Source organism: Charadrius vociferus, unplaced genomic scaffold (assembly GCF_000708025.1).
Source record: "Charadrius vociferus isolate BGI_N301 unplaced genomic scaffold, ASM70802v2 scaffold92, whole genome shotgun sequence".
Classification (NCBI taxonomy): domain Eukaryota; kingdom Metazoa; phylum Chordata; class Aves; order Charadriiformes; family Charadriidae; genus Charadrius; species Charadrius vociferus.
The window spans coordinates 5,558,374-5,578,623 of record NW_009647874.1 but is presented as its reverse complement, the minus strand read 5'-3'; the positions used below and the strand labels follow the sequence as shown (position 1 = coordinate 5,578,623).

Below are 20,250 nucleotides of genomic sequence, written 5' to 3'. Positions count from 1 at the left end.
TTCTGGCTTAAAAGCCTACCTGTATAGATCCTCCCTTTTAACGAAAATAAGTTAACCTGGGCTTGTGTCACACAGTCACCGAGACATCAGCTTTGTCAGGTGAGAGGATACCGCTCTTATATGTGCCAGCAGCAGGGGAACTGGAGTTAGATGTGAATCACAGAATCACAGAATGGTCAGGGTTGGAAGGGACCTCTGGAGATCATCTAGTCCAACCCCCCCGCCAGAGCAGGGTCACCTACAACAGGTTGCGTAGGATGGTGTCCAGGCGGGCTTTGAATGTCTCCAGAGTGGGAGACTCCACCACCTCTTTGGGCAGCCTGTTCCAGTGCTCCACTACCCTCAAAGTAAAGAAGTTCCTTCTCATGTTAAGATGGAACTTCCTATGTTCAAGCTTGTGCCCATTACCCCTCGTCCTATCACTGGGCACCACTGAAAAAAGACTGCTCCCATCCCCCTGACACCCTCCCTTTAAGTATTTGTAAGCATTAATAAGATCCCCCCTCAATCTTCTTTTCTCTAGACTAAAGAGACCCAAGTTCCTCAGCCTTTCCTCATATGAGAGATGTTCTAATCCCCTAATCACCTTTGTAGCCCTTTGCTGGACCCTCTCAAGCAGATCCCTGTCTTTCTTGAACTGGGAAGACTCAGCTGCTGCAGTTTAAAACCAAGTGTCTTGTCATCAGCTAATAGAGTTTAATTTTCCACTAGCACACTAGCTGTAAATTTGAGAGGTTAAGAAGTAGATATGTGTCCCATTCTGGTATCCTTTCTATGGCACCTGTCACTTGTGGTATCTTGATTGGAAGCAGAGCAAGGCATGGTGACTGTGCAACCATTGCAGTTAAATCTACATGTGATGGGTGTATTAAAGATCTTGGACTGGTCAACTACTTTTCAACTTTATTGTATTTTTGCTGTGTAGACATTCTTATTGGCTTTAGGCCTCCTTGTGCATTTCATTCTTAGTCATACCTGATCACAGGCAAACAGTTAATCAGGAAGCAGATGTATTGGGAAGCTCATTTTCTTCCTTCCAGTGTTTTAGTATTAGTGCAGTTCAGGCCTCATACTTGAATTTTAAATTTTACTAAAAGGAGAGGGATTAGGGTTTGTTTTTTTTCACTTTTCTATGATAAAAAAAAATCTACCAAGATCAGAATGCGTTGGCAGCTTTGCCAAGCTTTGAACCTTATATTCCAAAGACCCTTTCTTACCTGACATCTCCCTTACTATAGCCACCCAACGCTTAGTACACATCTCCCTTACTATATTCAGCCAACACTTGGTAACAAATGGTTTTTCTTTGCTTCACTGCTACTAACTGTTCCAGGTCTACTAGTGACAACAAAACTGTATCTTGTCATCTTTAGGTGATGGTGCTAATGATGTCAGCATGATCCAAGTGGCAGATGTTGGTGTGGGGATCTCTGGTCAAGAAGGCATGCAGGTAATGTTGCTCATTCACTGAAAGGCACTTCCATGAAAAGGTGAAATAGACACTTCCCATATGTCATCTTGACCAACCTGCCTTTGGATAGCCAGCACAAATAAAGGAGAATCAGCAAGTTGTGCTGAGGAGTGTCAGTAGTACATCGTAAAGATGCTTTCAGCTTGCGTTTGAGCTTGTGTTTGTTCTCAGATCTGTGGTGAATTTAAACACGCTACTTTCTCAGAAAATTCAACTTATCAGATCCCTCTAAGCAATATGTTATAAGAAATCATTTATTAAATACCAGTTTAAAGGAAGAAATAGCTCAGCTACGCATTATTTAGGAAATAAAGGTTCACCTTATTCTGGCTTTTATTCTCCTCTCCCCTGTATTGTTTGGGTATACTTCACCTGTCGAGTAGCCAAGTAGCCGCACAAGCCCATCCAGCTGATGCAGCTTATTTGCACGGTGTGGTGGTGACCCTTAGCCCACCCATCCACACATCTCACTCACTCAGCCTACTCAGACAGCAGAACAGTGAAGAAAGGGAAAATTGCAGCCCTTTGCAGAAACCGCTGCTCCAAGTCCACAATATTCCCAGTCTTGGTTTTCTCCCTGTTTCCTGCCACAGGGAACAGCAAGATAAGGGGACTTGCTCTGTAGTCTTTTCATAGAATCATAGAATTGCTGAGGTTGGAAGGGACCTTTAAGATCATCAAGTCCAACCATTAACCTACCCTGACCAAACCTCTTCTAAACCATGTCCTCAAGTACCACGTCTACCCTTTTTTTAAACACCTCCAGGGATGGCGAATCCGCCACCTCCCTGGGCAGCCGATTCCAATGTTTAATAACCCTTTCAGTGAAAAAACTTTTCCTAATATCTAATCTAAACCTCGTCTGACTTACCTTGAACCCATTTCCTCTTGTCCTATCACTTGTCACCAGGGAGAAGAGGTCAGCCCCCACCTCTCTACAACCTCCTTTCAGGTAGTTGTAGAGTGATAAGGTCTCCCCTCAGCATGTGTTCAGGCTGTAATTACTGTATCTACCACTTCTCCCATCCCAGAAGAGAGGATGTATATGTACAGGATGTATTACCTCCTGTATTACCTATTACCTCTGCCTTCTCTACTGCTAGTGCCATTCAGTTGCAGTGTTAGCACCAGACGTGGCAGTACGACACAGAGAATGAGGAAGATACCTCATTTGCACAACCTGTCTTGTATTTGGGGTGGGTGCAGACTGATTGCATGAGAAAATAGAGTAGCTGAGTATATGTCAAAGAGCTTTTCAGAGAAGATGGGAAGTGTTTCCATCCTGAGGACCTGAGCAGATGAGCATGCTCCCTAACTTAGTTACCGGTGGGTGGTTCTCTCTGACCCACATTGCATTTTTTGCAACACTGGCTGGATGTTTTGCTCAAAAGGGGAGAAAGGCCTCCTTCATGCAGTACGCAAGTTGACGATGGAATTTTATTCCATGGCATTTCATGAATGCTGTAATTTATTTGGGTCAACGCACAAATTTATGAAAAAAAAATTTAACTGAGCTTTGAACTTGGATGTCAACATTGTGCATTTTCTGTCATGCAGATCACCAGAAGCTAGGACAGTACTCTGGAGAAAAGTCAGTAGATGTTTTTCTTATTTATTTGTATACTCTTCCAAAGGCATCCTCGCTTGGCTGTTGTTGGAAGCTGGATACTATGGAAGATGGGCTTCAGCCTGACTCAGCAGAGCTATTATATTTGTTCTCCTTCTTGTAATCATACAGTGGGTTCAGTCAATGTAATCTCCAGGGCAAATGGATGTCCATCAGCACTCTTCAAACAGACAGATTTCAGACCTGAAATCCATTAAAAATGCTTCTCCAAATATGTTAGTAACTTTAAATTAGACTGGAAAGAATATTCAGATATATTCAGATATGCATTGTTCATATGGCGTCCCAGCCATAGACCCTTTGAGTCTGACTTTGATGGCCGGAGAGGGCAGGAGAAAAGGAAGCCTTGGATTAAGCTGATGCCAACTGTATTTGTTGTTCCACAGCCTTCACCAGGCTCCAAGAGCTTTGCATAACTTCTGCAGTATCACTCCACAGGCAGTCCAGGCTCCAGAGAGCCCAGCAAAGACTGTTTTTGTGGGGTCCCCTCCAAGCCGATCAATTCAAAAAAGTCTGCCGCAAACTTATCATCTTTTACGAACTTATCGGCTCCTATCATCTATGTATTAATTCAGATCACTTTTTTTCCTAATGCAGACATACAGTGCTTGTAGCATTTTTTTTTACTCCCCTCCCCATTATGCCGCTTTCAGTTGAGCTCATACACTTACAATAACCAGTCTTCAAATGCTCTTGGCTTTTGCGATGTATTCAAATCTGAAAGATATTTGCTCATTAACCCATTAAACTACCTGTTTTTTTCTAAATGAAAGTTCAACAGAGTGGAAAATGTTTATAGATCCCTTCCTTTACTGCAAGGTCCTAAGGAACCATGCAGGCCTCTTTAGTATAAACAACTGTCAGAATTTTACACGTGCAGGTACTCAGAAGGCGTTGAGCATTTAGATGTCTAAAACAGCAATACTCTCTGATTTATTTTCTTTCCACATTCTGTGGAAGCATGTGGAGCATGAATCACTTTTTCCTGTGAAAAAGCTGGAAGAAAAAATAAAAATGTGAAAATCAAGGGGGTATTTTGAGATGAAATAAACATGCAAATGTAATTGGATAACACTGTCTTCCTCACTACGTTCCTCACTGTAATCAAAATGGAATAAAAAAGAAAAAACACCCCAACACTTCTCACAATGTGTCGTGAAGTACTATGTTACAAGCACAAATGAAAAGAAGCTCATGGTTTTGCTCTAACATTGGAGTAGGCTGAGATGGGGTGGAGGACAAGGAAGCAGACATAGCACAGCTCTGTTCTCAAACTGCAAGATAGCTGTATGTCTGCAAGACAAATCAGACTGTTCTGTGCAGGGAGGTTATAACAAGTGTATCTCAGTATCTGAGAAATCCCAGCATGTGTCAACATATTAAAAAATGTCCCAGTTTATATATACATCTACTACTTAAATTACAATGTATTATTACACCCTCTCTTGCATACTGTTTTAGGGTTTATTTTAATAGCTTTTACAAGCACTTACTTGGGAAAACAGCCCTTTTGATGATTTACCAGGAAAGGGATATAGGAAAAATTAAAAGGAAAGATGTCTCTCATTTAAAAATACTGCCAAAATATACCCTGCAGAGTGTGGGGAAGACATTGCTCCTTTGACGGTTTTCACCTTTCCTTATGTTTTTGCTGAACTTTGAGAAGAAAGGTGATAGCAAAATAGAAAATGGAAAGTTAAATAATATTAAATGGAATCTTAGTGTGATCCTAGGAATAAGGAAAATCGTGAAACAATTGTGGTAACACCATCATTTACAAGAAGGTCTCACCTAGATGTACGGTACCCTGAATTTGAGTCAGAAGTAGAGAGAAACTGGGTGATTCATTTTGTCAATGTGACTTGGCAGTCTGCACAGTCCCAGAGGAGTCTCATCTACTGTGATTTTTTCATAGACAGTTTTAGAAAACATGCAATTTTAAAAATCCCTCAAAATACTGATATCTCAGGAGAGTCAAATAAACTTTATAAGCCAGGATTGCAAATGTAATTAAAACTTATATTTTTATTTTTTTTATCTTTTAAAGTCGGGTAATTATGACACAACCACTTAATTGTACTTTTCTTATTTTATTCTCTGGAAATTCATTCTGTAAGTACCCTGGAGTTTTTACAGAGAAAGATGTTACAGCCACCAAGACGTTCACACGTGAGCCCTTCATGCTCATGCAACTGCAGTTGCCAGCCGTTCTCCCACCTCTCGCTCTTTGCTGATGCTTGTCCCCACCTGGAACATAGACTGTAAACTCCTTTGGGCGAGGACCGGGTCTATTTGCATGTTCTGCCAAGCTGCTGGCTTTGCTCACGAGTATTCCAAATCAATGCAGCAATAGCTGCATTTCAGATGCACTGTAATGGATTTCATTCTTCATCGGTACAATTTCCATTGACTGTATGAGTTGAGAAGATGACTAGATTCACTGCTGGTGTTGCAAGTGATGCTTTACAATAATGATTCCAACTTTTCTTTCATTGAAGGCGGTGATGGCAAGCGACTTCGCAATCCCAAGGTTCCGGCATTTGGAGAAGCTCTTGCTTGTTCATGGCCACTGGTGTTATTCCCGACTCGCCAACATGGTGCTGTATTTCTTCTACAAAAACGCAGTGAGTGTTTGACTTGGCAGCTTTATGCCACCACATGTTTCTAGGGTTTATTTTGTGCTAAGTGAGCATTAGGTCAGCCTTCAAATGGTTTATAAATAAGCTGCAAAGAAATTTGCAGAGTTGAAAGACAGCTGGCTGCCATTCGCAGAAATATAGGACCCACTCCATAACAGCCACAGTGTGCTGCTGAATGTGCAAATTAGGTAACAGAAATAACAAGCACTGCTGAAGAAAAGTTTCTTTATAGAGTAGTTTTGCAGAAGGTAGATGGCTAGACACAGGAGTCTTTAATGCCAAAGCCATCCAGCGTTGATCCAAAGTAGCAGTTGAGTGTGTTTTCTCTTCCTGACCCTATCTCGTCATTGCTTATGAATCACTGTATATGTTCCCTAGTGACTTGAGATAATTTGAGTCCTCTCTGTGTCTCAGATGCAGAGATTGGGAAGGTTTTTTCTTGATTTATCTTACTCCCAACTAACCAAAAGAGTTCATTAGAAAGGAAGCACATTGTGGTAAAGAACAGACTACAGGTCTGGGTTTCCTCCCTGGTGTGTGAAACGGGAGTTAGTCCAGTACTGGGCACTGAGCCAGCAACAGCTCGACTCCTTGGCCTTAACAAACGCCCTTTGGATTGATCTTGGAGTACAAAAATGATGATTGATTGAAAACTGCCTAACAAGACAACCAAGAATTCCCTCAGCTGTGTGGGAGTCACTGGCAGGCACATACATCTGCTCACTTGCAACACCTACAAATCACCTTGGGAGCAAGGGATACGAAGCAGCAGGAAAAAGAAGAGAGCCAGAGCTCTCAGACCTCTTTTTGCTCTAGAGGGCAATGTGTGAACTGTGAGCAGGAGACTGGATTTTATCCTCAATATCAGAAAAAAAGTAGCTCTCAATTTTGTAAAAGTTGCTTTCCAAATTTAATCTAATCCTCAATTTTTTTAATCAGTGGCAACTGCTTAATGCAAATTCCTCTTGGCCTGACTAATCCCTGTCTGATCTCAGTCTGAAGGTAGGTATTTTATCAGGAGAAGACCATCATTTGCTCAAAATTTTGAACATCATAGGAATTAATAAAGCATCTTTGTATTAACACAGGTGTGTTAAAATACCTTCTGTGGTCTGATCAGACACTGCATGCAAGCGCTCTTCCAGACACAAAAGAAAGAAGGGACTTGGACAGTCTAAACTGCTGTCTGAGTCTGAAATAGCAAGCAGATTTAAATAATACTGCACTGAGTGGAGAGCCACCTGTAGAAGCACAACAGTGAAATATGTGCTGGTGTTCATATGCCTGAGTTTTTAGGCTTGATCCTGAGTGATGCTCCCCACCCCCAGTGCTGTACATTTCCAAGATACCCTTTGGCTTGACAGTATCGAATCAGAACTTCCAAGAAGTGTATGCAGAGCCATCTTGCATTAAAATAAAATAAAAGAAGTAATACACATAAGACATTCCAGCAATCAGCAGTCAGAGATGTTGTTTATACATCTACATTTTTGTTCAACTCTTGTAAAATCTTCCATTTCCTTTGGTACAACTCCCCTTGATTACGAGTATTATTTCTCATGCCATTTTTAGTAAGACATTTTCAGAAGCTGCTGCCTCAAGGCTAGAATATAACTCAAGAAATCTCTTTGTGTTGGCTCCGCTTTGGCAGCCTTGAGAGCTTTCTGAGCAATACTTGTTGCTACTGACTCTAAAACTGTAGTGGGTTATCCAGCATATAGGCATGAATATGTCTGACACAGAGCCTGCCCTTAAGGAAATAATATTCAAAAATGAAAGATGTGAGCACCTGATCCTTTTGCAAGGAGACTATTTTGGATGATTCTCCGCAGAGAGTCAAGATAGCTATGCTGCAAATGTTCTGCAAGTTTTCTGTTTCCTCAAGTGTTTTTTTTCCCCATTTGCTCATATTATGCAATTTTCCATTCTCAGCTAGAACATATCTAACTCAAAGTTTAAATTCCAAATTGCTGCAAAAGCCATTTGGAAACTCAGATGACTTATCCAAGATGTTTGGCTTGGTGAAGATAATAAAAATACAAGTAAAATTTAACTAAAACATAGCATGACTGGAAATATCTGAGCTTGATGAAAAGGGATTTCATGTAAGCAAAATTCTACCTGCACAAGCATGCACTGCTTCTTCCCCTTTATGTGTTATCTCTACAAGACAGCACTGGACATTTTTGGACATCTGCTCCGTTCACTGAGAAATTCTCTCTTGGGCCACATTCATAAAACAGTCTCATCTCGGGAGGGAAAAAAGGGAACCATTTTTATTTAAAATCTAATTAAATTTTCATGTAAATTTGGTTTTACATTTTTCAGAGGGGTAATGCACAGAAGCAAGAGGGAATGTTATATTTGAAATGAAATTAGACACTTGTTTAATCCAAAATAAAATTTCAGGGGAAAAAAATCTGTTTTAAGCTTGGTTACTGAAATGTCATTTGTTTGTACAGCTTTCTTTGACAGCTCTGCTGAGACCCATACAAGAGGTGGTAGGAAAATTTTCAGCTGACTGTACTTTCATCAAACTACCCATTTTTGTAAGAGCTAAACTGTGTCCAAGACAGATTAATTTTAGCAAGGCTCTAGAGAGGAAAATTTCTTAGGTCCAGGATTAGCTGGATTTTGTTTATTTCAATGAGTGAGAGAAAAGTATCTAAATTCACGTATTTATTGCAATTCCATTTTGGGAAAAGACTCAGGAAGTTTTGTTGTTTTTTGGGTGTGGAAATGAAATAAATTTCAAAATCTGTTCAATTTTGAAATGAAATTGCCATCTCCCACCCACCTGTACTGAAGAGGATATTTACAGAAACATTTCTAGAGGTGATCCTTTAAAAAATACTACCCTTTAATTTTCAATAGGTTAGTTTATAGTGTGGGCTCACAAACAGTGAGATGTATGTTGCTGATGGTATACAAGCTACTTCAACATAGTATGCAAACATTGCCTGAACTTATATATACAATATATCTAACTGTATCTATAAATATATATACATTTACCTACAGCAGGACTGACCCTCTTATTCTGTGGCAATTCCCATTTACAAGATAGGCATACTCTCCTTACAGCAGTTTTCCCTGACTAAGCAGACCATAGCTTTTTTTTTTTTTTCTCCTATGTTTAAATTTCAACGGCATTTTGGTGTACAGGTAGAACAGATCTGTATTTTCCTCTGTATATCTAAAAATGATGAAGGGTTAACATACTCCAGCTGGCTGAAAGCTTTTAAGAGGAGAATACAAAAAGAAGAGGAAGTGAAAGGAGAGGTCATGTCATTTCCCTTTTTCATGGTTAAAATGGGGAAAACCCTCAAGGGACAATTGCCAAGGTTTTTCTAGTTGCCTTCCGTTTAGTGTTAATCACTGTACAAAGAATAATAAAAATTGCAGTTTTAGGAGGACCAAGCCTGGGAATTTGTTTCCTTCCCTAGAAAGCTGCCCTTCTTTTTCTAGGCCTCAAATTCCCCCTCACCAGGTGAGATCGGCACCTCTCCTGAGCCCTAAAACCCTCTGGATTCTCCATGCCGCAGAGATTGTAGAAGAAATAAGTTGTGTGGTTTGTCCCTTTTTGGGTGATTCCAAACCAACAACATGAACAATCCCACTGCAGCTGTGTATGCAGCTGATTTCTGTATACAGATGATGAGTAAGGGAGACTGAGGAATATTTACAGCACTGCTAATTTGCTGAATTTCAACGCACAGGGATAGAATAGTATCTGGACCTTACAGTTTCACCTCCCTTGCTGCTGCTAGTCTTATGTTGGTCTTGCAAAAAAACTGCATTTGCCTACTGTAGACCAGCAGAGCCTCCCAAAACCTGTCAAGCCAGCAGAGGATATTATTATGGTAATGCATATTCTTTCAATAGGAGTGTAAGAGATATGAGATCAGTACTCATGTACCTAGAGGTCAATGATGGTTGGAAGAGCTTTTTACGGTTAGTTAAATTGCACCTCAGAGTTTCACTTGAACTGAAAGATAATTTTGTGTGAAGTCACCTGTGACACTTGATATCTGAGGTTCCAGCAGCACAAAGACTTGCAGGTGTGCCAAATGTTTGCAGCTTAGCTAAGTGGTCCAGACATCAGGAACAGCACGTTGAAGACACGGTGTCTTTAGAAGGATTGCTCACTTGCTTAGTTCATAGATAAGTCCTTGCAGAACTGGAATCAGAATGGTTTCAGAACACAATGGGGTGATGATCCTGCTTACCTTGTCATATTTACAGCATCGCTCATTCTGTTTCAGATGTTTGTGGCCCTTCTCTTCTGGTACCAGTTCTACTGTGGGTTCTCTGGCTCATCGATGATTGATCAGTGGTATCTCATCTTCTTTAATTTACTCTTCTCTTCTCTTCCACAACTGATTACTGGTGTGCTGGATAAGGATGTGCCAGCTGAAGTGTTAATTGCTGTACCTCAGCTTTATAAAAGTGGCCAGAATATGGAGGTAAAAACTAGCTTTTTGTATTTTTTTTCCTAAATGTCTTTAGTTTCAACAGAAAACCAACCCTGCTCCCAAAGGGTGGGTGACTGATAAGAACAGTCTGAGAAGTCACTGTTACTGTTTTGTGATATTTCTCATCTGAGTCAAAGTATCTAAATTCCAAAAGTACACTTAAAACACACAAACAAAACAAACCCCAGCTATATTTTGAAATACGTAACAGAAGAGAAGGCTGGATGCTTTAAGTTAGCCTAAGCTGAACACCTCCCTCATGGTCCGGGCTCACAAATAACCACAAAAGTAAAGCAGATTATACCTTTTAGACTAGTGCAGACTTTCACAGAATAACCTCACACGACTTACTCAAAACTTCAGGCCCCAGCCCTTTACAAACAGTCAAAAGAGAAAGATGACTTTAGGATTGCGCATGGAGGTCGATGGACTTAGCCTTTGAGGGAGGTAGTCACCAGCAGATGACAGATTCAGCTGTTGAAAACACCTCGTCCCCATCTGCTTGAAATATACAATGAAAACAGAAGGAATTACAGGAGGGATTTGAGCCAAACAATTTCTGGTAATTACAGCTACAGTGTACTGTGGTAAAATCTTTCTGCTTGGCAAAACTATCCATACTGAGGCACTGCTTCCAAGGCAAAAGCCTTTCTTAAAAGTATCTGACATTGTGCCCTCTGAGAAGAGTCAGTGAGTGGTTTTTGAGTCTAACGGTACACCTGCATTTGTTACCCGACACATCTAGTGACATTGCTAGACACTGTCCTGGGAAGATGAAAGGAGAATTTTAGTGTGACTTATTTTTAGTGCTTTAGTCCAATTTCTCTCTTTTTCACCCAGCTGTTGTTTTCCATTTTCTACATTTCTTCTGTTCCAGTGCATTGCACTTTAAAGATCTGTAACATTAATACCTTCCTTTCTTGCACATTTTTAAGGTGATAGAAATCTTGTAACAACTTACTCTTGTTGGGAAGTTGTGTCTGCCTGTCTTCAGCTAGCAAACTGAGGAGAGAAGTCTCCCAGGTTCACAGTACAATTATTTCTCACAGACAAGCCCAGGGACCGTTCTAAGTTTGTCTGAAATCTAAGTGAGCATATTCTCTGAATAGTTACCTAAAAAGGCATTTCAAAAACTTGCCAAAAATCCTGCTTCAGGTAGGATCTTTTTCAAAAAGATGTCACTGATTCAAGGAATTACAGAATTATGGAATAATTCAGGTGGCTGTGGAGCCATCTGATCCAGACCCCTGGTCAAAACAGCTTCGAAGCTAGATGAGGTTGCTCAGGTCTTTACCTAGTCCAGTTTTGAATGTCTCCAACAATGGAGATTCCACAGTCCCTCTGAGCAACCTGTTCCAGTGCTTAACCACCACATTTTATTTCAATAGGCCAAAGAACGCCGTAATTCTTTCTAAGCATCTTTGAATTTCCATTTTTAGGCTGTAGTGATATTATCCATAGAGGGAAGGACCCTGATGAACCCAGTGGTTGGAGACGTATCCTATATCCCAAAATTAAATAAATACTTTGGCATTTACAAACTATTTTTCCTCATATCTAGGTCTTTTATATGACCATCCATACCCCTGCAATTGTATATTTCTTTAAACCAGAATGTTAGTTTAATGTTGTTTCTTAGCAAGCAATTTTGTGTGCAGTCAGGCAGATATATGTATATATATGCTTTATATATGTATTTATAACATAGCATATATTGCTGCATGAATTACTGCTGAAGATCCTTGTTGTGGATCTTCTTTTGTAAGTATGTGTGCATTTTCTGTTTTCCGTCTTGTGAATAAATACCCTGTGCTTGTATGTACGTGATGCAAAACCCATTTACTCATGTGATTAGACCTCAGAGAACTCCTCTTGGAATCTGCAGTCTAAATGTAGTGCACAAAGTTGGGCACTTTCATAAATGTTTGCTGGCCTGAGTGTCAGATTCCAATTACACCCTCTGCCAGGGAAAAAAAAAAAAAAAAAAAAAGAAAGAAAAGACGCAGAAGGGTGTCCTCCCAGAACAGAGTGACTTGCAGGTAGACTCTTATACTTCATCCCTGAGGGTATCTAACTGATTGGCAAAGTTGTGAAGCTATTTGCACAAGCCCTTAGAAGTGCCCATTGGAATATGCACCTCAAAATACCTATCCCAGCAAATAGCATTTTCATTAGGCTCTGATTTTCTTAATTTTTTTTATGCCACAGGAGTACCAGCCACACATGTTTTGGATGAACATGATTGATGCTATGTATCAAAGCCTCGTTTGCTTCTTCATCCCCTATTTTGTAAGTGTTCGGTTTAAGCCATTCCATTTCAAGCATTTCGAGGAGAACTGGCAACACAGCTTGGGCTCAATTCTGTCTCCTTCTTTACAGACTTACTATGATTTGGAGGTGGATATCTTCTCCTGGGGAACTCCCATCACCACAGTAGCTCTTTTCACCATCATACTACATTTGGCTATTGAAACCAAAACTTGGGTAAGGTACCCATAGCCTACATAGAAACTCACTGGCACGTACGTAATTCTTTTCTTAGTGCCATTCTTCAAAAACAGAAGTCGGTTGCTTCATTCCCTCAGCACGTTCTATTTTTAGCAAGCATTTTAAGCAAACATGAAAAAGGTTTTAAACTGTGATCAGGGAAAAGCTTTGTAGTGTTTTACCTATAATAAGAATTTTTGAAAATACAAGGTTCTAAACTCTTTGCTGTGCGTGGATTTGGCTCCAGAAATTAAGAAGTTTTAATTCAGAATCACGGCAAATTTCTCAGAATATAAACAATCATTATTTTTTTGTTGGTTTTTTGTTCTAGACTTTTCTCCACTGGTCATCTTGCATCTTCAGTATCCTTTTATTTTTCTTTGTGGCTCTGGTTTACAATGCTTCCTGTCCAGTATGCCATCCTCCATCCAATCCCTACTGGACCATGGAAAGGCTGATGGGAGACCCTATGTTCTATTTCACTTGCATTATATCACCAGTTGTTGCATTGCTGCCCAGGTATTGTATCTTCTTTCATATCTTTTCTCATATATCAAAGCACTTTATGCATATGGTTGGGAGGGCAAGAAACATTTCTTTTTCCACTCCCCCTCTTTCTTTTTGTCTTACCAGCCCGGTCAATTTTTTTCAGCAGCTGATTCTATGAAGTCAGGTTGTCTGACCTCTTCTGTGCTCCTGACCACAGGAATAGGCCGCTGCTCCTGGCCATAGACCACAGGGGTGGGATAATTGTAGACTGTTGATCGAACCTCCTGGCCATGCAGAGATTTGCTACCCTGTGAGGTTTTTCATGATGCTTTGAGATTCAACCCATCCTGCCATAAAATGCACAGTACAGAAATTCTGATAGCATATTGTGGACTTACTTGCCTACTTATGAGTGTAGGATGCCTGTTCTGCAGACTGATCCCCGTTGCCTTTGATTCCACATCAGGAAAATGAAAGACGGTGTGTAATCACAAGGTGGATTGCTGGCTAAAGGTGCAGATTTATTACGCTAGTTGTTATTAATCAAAATATTAGCACAGCATTTAGAGGATTTCATCTGAAAGCTTTCTTATGTCAAAAAAGAGAAATGCACATAAAACTCATTTTTCTGTGTTGTACTTTTGTCTTGGATATTTTCTCTTAATAATATCTTGGGTACTTCCATCTTTCTGTTTTTTTCACATGCACATTTTCCTGTTGCAGATTTCTGTACAGAATCCTTCAGGGAACACTATTCCCAACCCAGCTTCAGCTTGGACGCCAGTTGAGTAAACTATCCCCAGAGATCCGCACCCAGCTTCTGACCAAGTTGAATGTAAAGGAGACAATACGTCACACGCAACCCTTTGCAGACAGCTTCCCACCAAGCCTTGGCTCAAACGCTAGTGACTGTTATAAGGCTTATAACCAAAGCACACCTGTGCTGACATCTCCTCAAACAAGTGAGTCACTTTTCCAAGAGCACACAAAGGCAGAACATACAACAGATCAGACTGTGGCTGCCTCTCCCCGGGGTGCTGTGCTGTACAGGGAAAACAGACTCCCCTCATCAGCAAGTAGTCTGGAAAGGGCCATGGGATTTCATGAAGTTAGACACAGCACTTCAGAGATGGAGTCATCGCCTGTGGGAGCAACGTTCCCATGGAGCTCAGCAGTCGACCAAGCAGACTTCAGTTTGTTGAAGTGGATCACGTCAACTCCTCTGTTCAGTCGCTTTGGGACTGTATTACAGGTGTCATCGAGCAGTTTACAAAATGAAACACAGGACAGTATGTGTGTGCTTGGCTCTTCTTTGCATGTGGACTTCAAGGGCTTAAAAGAACAGAGCTCAAATAACTTGCAGGACAAAATGAAAGGGACTCCAGCTGATCATTGTAAAAGTGACAATTCCGAGACCACCTTTTTATGACATGGGCCTTAAATATATTTATATATTTTCTATTTGCACACATTTATAGTGAGATTACTCTATTTGTTTCCAAAGATGAAACAGAAAATCAAAGGTACAGAATGATTATTTAAGAATGTTTAAATACAGTATATTGAAATAAGAGCTTTAAATATAAAAAGAAACACTTGAAAATTCCATTTATATTGTTTTATTTTTTCATCTCATTTTGTAAGGAAATGCCGTCTCTTTCTTTTTCAGATTCTTCTCTTTTATTCTGACACATACTGTAAAAGCAAAGGACCTATCTACCATATTCAAAAGGATTAGATTCAGCAGCAATTATTGACATCATTATAGGCCATTCAGTAATCAAGGAGGTAAAATCATGACAATAAATAGGCACTGCATTTCATCCATCACCTGCTTGCCCGGGGTGTTTTGTCACCCGTTAGGCAGGACTATCGAATTATTATACACCTTTCTGTAAATGTTAACGGTATCTTACCACCGTATTAATAATACTGGTATTTTATAAGTGACACCATATTTTGATATCGCAGCCATAGCATTTTATGTGTCATGATAAAACAATAAATAAATGACCATCCATATTGCAAAGTGACTTCCCAGTCTGGCATTCATAGTAATTCAGTGCTTCAGTTGGAGTAGCCAGCATTTGGCCAGCCATGGCCTTATATCAGGCTGTTCAACTTCTGAGGAAAAGCTGGAATCAGGAGTGATTTGGTGACAAAGACCTGGTGCATTGTGCCTGCTGTGAAGTTTGATCTGGGAGGCTCTGTGATCTTCTGTGCTGGAGCACTACCACGAGGAAGCTGGTTTTGGTAAAGAAGTCTGTGCCGCTTGGCAGCGGCGGGGTGGAGGACAGGCAGGATGGAGTTCTGTTGGGCACCTTCACTCTTGTTTCAGCTGGGTTAAATCAAGTCCTTGGTGATGAGGAAGGGGCATGACCAACTGCGCAGGTGCAGCGCTGTGCGGAGGTACTTGAGCCTGGTCTGAGACAGGCTAGCTCCAGTTCTGAAACTAGGGAGCTGCACTGATTTCCGAGGTTATGCCTGAGCCGACCTTAAGTGGTTGTACATCACAAGCTGCCGTCGGGCCGTGGGTGCGCGGCTGCGCTGTGCCAGCCTGGCAGATCCCAGGGGGTTTAGCCTTGGAAGGCTGATCGGTTCTTTCACGTCTAGTCACCGGAACCATGTAGGAACCCAGCTGCTGCACTTCTTTGGTTCCTCAACACAGGTTTTCAGATGGTCACTGCCTTGCTTGCCATCTTGTGTAAGGCCAGAACTTGTTCATGCCACGCTCTGTGCCAGGTGACTTGCTTCCCGCATGGATTGCCTCAGCCGTTAAGCCACAGTGCCTTACCATGTGTCACTTGCTAATCCGCTGGGGATCTTTTTTTTTCAAAGATTTATACACTGGCCTCTTTCCCAAAGCCAGAATTGATAGTATGAAACTGTAAAATGCCAATGAAAGGAAGAGATGAAAGCAATCCACCTAACAGCTGTCAGCCTGTAAATACATTACCCTCATGAAACATGACACATCCACATGTCGCTAAACTGCATTTTGGGATTAGAATTGACTGGGGACAGGGCAAAGACCTACAGGACTCACTCTTTCAGTCTCCTGTGAACAGCTTTAAGCGTGTGATTGATTAAAAAAAAAGGTACCTGAAGCACAACTTCCTTTTAGCCTCTGGTTGAAGGGGAACGTGGGTTTATGTGTGCAGATTTAGTGAAGGAAAGCACACCTATTGACTTATTTGTTACTGGCTGAAAATGTCTCGACATTTCTCTGCTTTATATTAATTACGATAGAAATGGGGCAGTCAGAGTGGGCACTTGGTTTCCATGAAGGTAGGTGGGCCTGTTCCCTGTGGGTGCCAACGCGAGACAGGAGCTGCTGAGATGCATCCTGACACACGCCTCTGAAGCGGGGCAGAGTCCTGCACCCTCAGAGCATTTTTTTCTCTCTGCTTTCTGACAAGGGAACCTGCAGGACTTGGCTTAGGTGGAGAAACCTCCTTTGCAAGTCTCTAGTTGGGTGAGTTTAGGCATCTAGCTCCAAGTTTAGGCATCTCTGCTTGCTCTACCAGCCTTCTCGGTCTCGATAGTACCTCTGTTGGAAAGACCTCTGTTGGAAAGATCCTGGAGAAACTGGCTGCTCATGGCCTGGACAGGTATACTCTTCACTGGGTGAAAAACTGGCTGGATGGCCATGCCCAGAGAGTGGTGGTAAATGGAGTTAAATCCAGTTGGTGTCCGGTCACAAGTGGTGCCCCCCAGGGCTCGGTGCTGGGGCCAGTTCTCTTTAATATCTTTATCAATGATCTGGATGAGGGGATTGAATACACCCTCAGTAAGTTCACAGACGACACTAAGCTAGGTGGGCGTGTTGATCTGCTTGAGGGTAGGATGGCTCTGCAGAGGGATCTGGACAGGCTGGACTGATGGGCCAAGGCCAACGGTATGAGGTTCAACAAGGCCAAGTGCCGGGTCCTGCACTTGGGTCACAACAACCCCATGCAGCGCTACAGGCTTGGGGAAGAGTGGGTCGAACGCTGCCTGGCAGAAAAGGACCTGGGGGTGTTGGTCAACAGCCGTCTGAGTATGATCCGGCAGTGTGCCCAGGTGACCAAGAAGGCCAGCAGCACCCTGGCCTGCATCAGGAATAGTGTGCTGAGCAGGACTGGGGAAGTGATCATCCCCCTGTACTCGGCACTGGTGAGGCCCCACCTCGAGCACTATGTTCAGTTTTGGGCCCCTCACTACAAGAAGGACATTGAGGTGTTGGAGCATGTCCAGAGAAGGGCTACAAAGCTGGTGAGGGGTCTGAAGGACAAGTCTTATGAGGAACGACTGAGGGAACTGGGGTTGTTTAGCCTGGAGAAGAGGAGGCTGAGGGGAGACCTTATCGCTCTCTACAACTACCTGAAAGGAGGTTGTAGAGAGGTGGGGGCTGACCTCTTCTCCCTGGTGACAAGTGATAGGATGAGAGGAAATGGATTCAAGTTATGTCAGGGGAGATTTAGATTGGATATTAGGAAACATTTTTTCACTAAAAGGGTTATTAGACATTGGAATAGGCTGCCCAGGGAGGTGGTGGATTTGCCATCCCTGGAGGTGTTTAAAAAAAGGGTAGATGTGATGCTTGGGGACATGGTTTACAGGTGGCTGTCAGGGTAGGTTAATGGTTGGACTTGATGATCTTAAAGGTCCCTTCCAACCTTAGCGATTCTATGATTCTATGACTTTGCAGGTAGTTTTTTGCAAGGTTAGCCGGTTGTATTTAACACAATCCCTGCAGAGATTGCCATTGTAAATAACTCACCTGTGTGGAGCTGTAGTGTCTTTTAATGTCAGAGGGGAAATCAAATGGCACTTTAAAATGTGTAAATGTTGCCATCTGGTTAAAAACGTTCCTCTGCTTGTAAAACAGGATCTCACAGAAGGACACCACATCAGATACCGGGTAGGCAGAATTCATAGGTTTGCAAGACATTAAATTCACTCTAAGAGTGTCGTGGGGCCGTAGTGGGAGCTTGCCATGGATGTCACACTTGTGTGCCCTCTCTCAGTTACTGCAGCAGCACCAGCAGGCAGGTGAGGATCTCTGGAGCTTATTGACTCCTCTGCATCTTTCCAGAGCATATTTGTTGTCCCACAGGCCTTCATGGGACTTGCCTGGTGCTGGCAGCAAAAAGGGCTGGAGCATCACTGGGCTTTGGCTCAGAGCTGTGTTTGATGATAATTCTCATCAAAAATCCACTAAATTCCTCTCTAGATGTGCCTTTGTGATACAAGATTTGGTTTAGTTATGGTGCTTTCAGTGTTTCAAGGACTATTTTTGTAGTTAAGGGATAAAAGGGTTCTTTGGGGACTGAGAGATGCTCATATGCTGCCAGTAGTTGTGTTAAGTTGCCACTGTAAGTGTGAGAGTAGTACATCTGTGTCATATATTTAGGGAAACTGTAGATGCAGATCCTCAGCTGCTACAACCATCGTAGCTCCTTCAATTTCTGCAGGCTGAGTTACCCCAGCTGGGAATCAGGCCTCAATAGCTACTGTATTTTGTTGCCCCCAAAAAAAAAAAATCCGTACAGATATATTTTGAATGCATAAAGTGCAAATGCTCCCTTTGTATGAAGAGATTAAATATCTTATCATGGTGGCAACCCTGCAAACATATATGAGTTTAATCTTAAATAAACCAAATAATCCCGCTGACCTTAATGGAGCAGTGACCCCAGCAGGATTGCTTGTGTGCTTACAGACAGATATAGGAAGATGTGCCACACTGAGGCCTCCGTGTGCCAAAACTCCACAGCGAGATACCTAGGGGAACGGACCCAGGTCAGTAGGATGTCAGCAAGCAAGATGTCTCCATTTTCTTTTAGGAGAGACATTGTAAAATAATATAAGTAAAAGGTAATCTAAGCCACAGTTTGGAGAAGAAAAAAAAAAAAAAAAGAAAGAAAAACAGATTTCACATTTGGAAAGAAAATATTAAGCAAACTAATTCTTTTCATTTCAAATCAGAAGTTCTCTCTTCAGCTGCCAGAAGACAAACACATCAAAGCATATTACTTGCTGGGCTTTAGGGCTTGTCAACATTTTGAAGCTGCTATTAATATTAGAAACATTTTAACTAAATAAATACTAATGGCTTTTTGAAGCTGTATACATTGATTTTAATAAAATAGAAATAAACTTCTAAAGTTATTCCTGTCGGTGCAGTTGAGCAGTTGTCATATCAGGCAAAACAAAGCTTTAAATTCATGAGGCCAGTCCTCAAAAAGCATGCAACTGTTTATCAAAAGATTCCACGAGGCAATTAAAACAATGCCCGGTTTTGGTCTATTACCAGAAACAGCCCCCAGTACGCTGTTTTCAAATATTTGCACTGAACTCTGCAAGCACTTCTACGTCTGCTGGACGCTGCTGGCTGAACCAGTCCGGCTGAAATTAATGCCTGAGAAGAAGAGTTGTGAATTAAGCAACACAGTGTTCCATATTTCTTACTCTTATTTATGTGAACTAACTTCTCGGTGATTTATCCATTTTATAAATTTCTCTTGGATGTGTAAAGGTCTTTGAGAAACAGACAGAACTCTCCTCTGAGGTTAGCACTCTAATCTCAGAAATTATATCTCCCACATATGCCAGTGCACTGGAACTGGGCGTATAAATGTCAAAACAGGAACAAAACACCATCCCGGTATTTTTTCCAAGATTTTCCAGCTATACATCACCGCTCTGTGTACCCAGACAGTCATGCACCTGTTTGCCACCCCCTGCCTTGGCTGTGGAACCACGGCCCTGCGCCCTGATGGCCATTAAATGATCTTCTCTGCTTTTCACAAACTGGAAAGCTGATGACAGTGCTCATATCTCACTGTGGCCAAATCCAGTGGCACCCTGTGTTGATTTAAATGCTTCGTTGGTGGGGAGAGCTCATCCTTTAGCTAGTAAAATTTCCTCAGAGCCTTTCAAATTCTTCAGCCAGAGACTGCTCTTGCTACCGTTACACAACGTTCTCAACTACCTTGCATCGAACCTTGACCTGTCTGTACTTTATTCACACCCGATGCTGCTCAGGGCCACACTCTGTGCCTGCTCCCAGTAGGTCTC

General features: G+C 41.8%; 1 protein-coding gene across 1 annotated transcript in view; it reads left to right on the top strand.

The window, feature by feature from the left end:
- The window catches only part of ATP10A (ATPase, class V, type 10A), a 126,590-nt gene extending 111,373 nt beyond the window's left edge, over positions 1-15,217 (top strand). The window contains exons 17-23 of the mRNA XM_009883133.1: positions 1,374-1,450; positions 5,597-5,722; positions 10,003-10,203; positions 12,421-12,501; positions 12,592-12,696; positions 13,031-13,218; positions 13,912-15,217. Coding sequence (XP_009881435.1) covers positions 1,374-1,450; positions 5,597-5,722; positions 10,003-10,203; positions 12,421-12,501; positions 12,592-12,696; positions 13,031-13,218; positions 13,912-14,617 — 1,484 coding nt within the window. The 3' untranslated portion in view covers positions 14,618-15,217. The remainder of the gene's footprint in view (positions 1-1,373; positions 1,451-5,596; positions 5,723-10,002; positions 10,204-12,420; positions 12,502-12,591; positions 12,697-13,030; positions 13,219-13,911) is intronic.
- Positions 15,218-20,250: the final 5,033 nt, after the last annotated feature.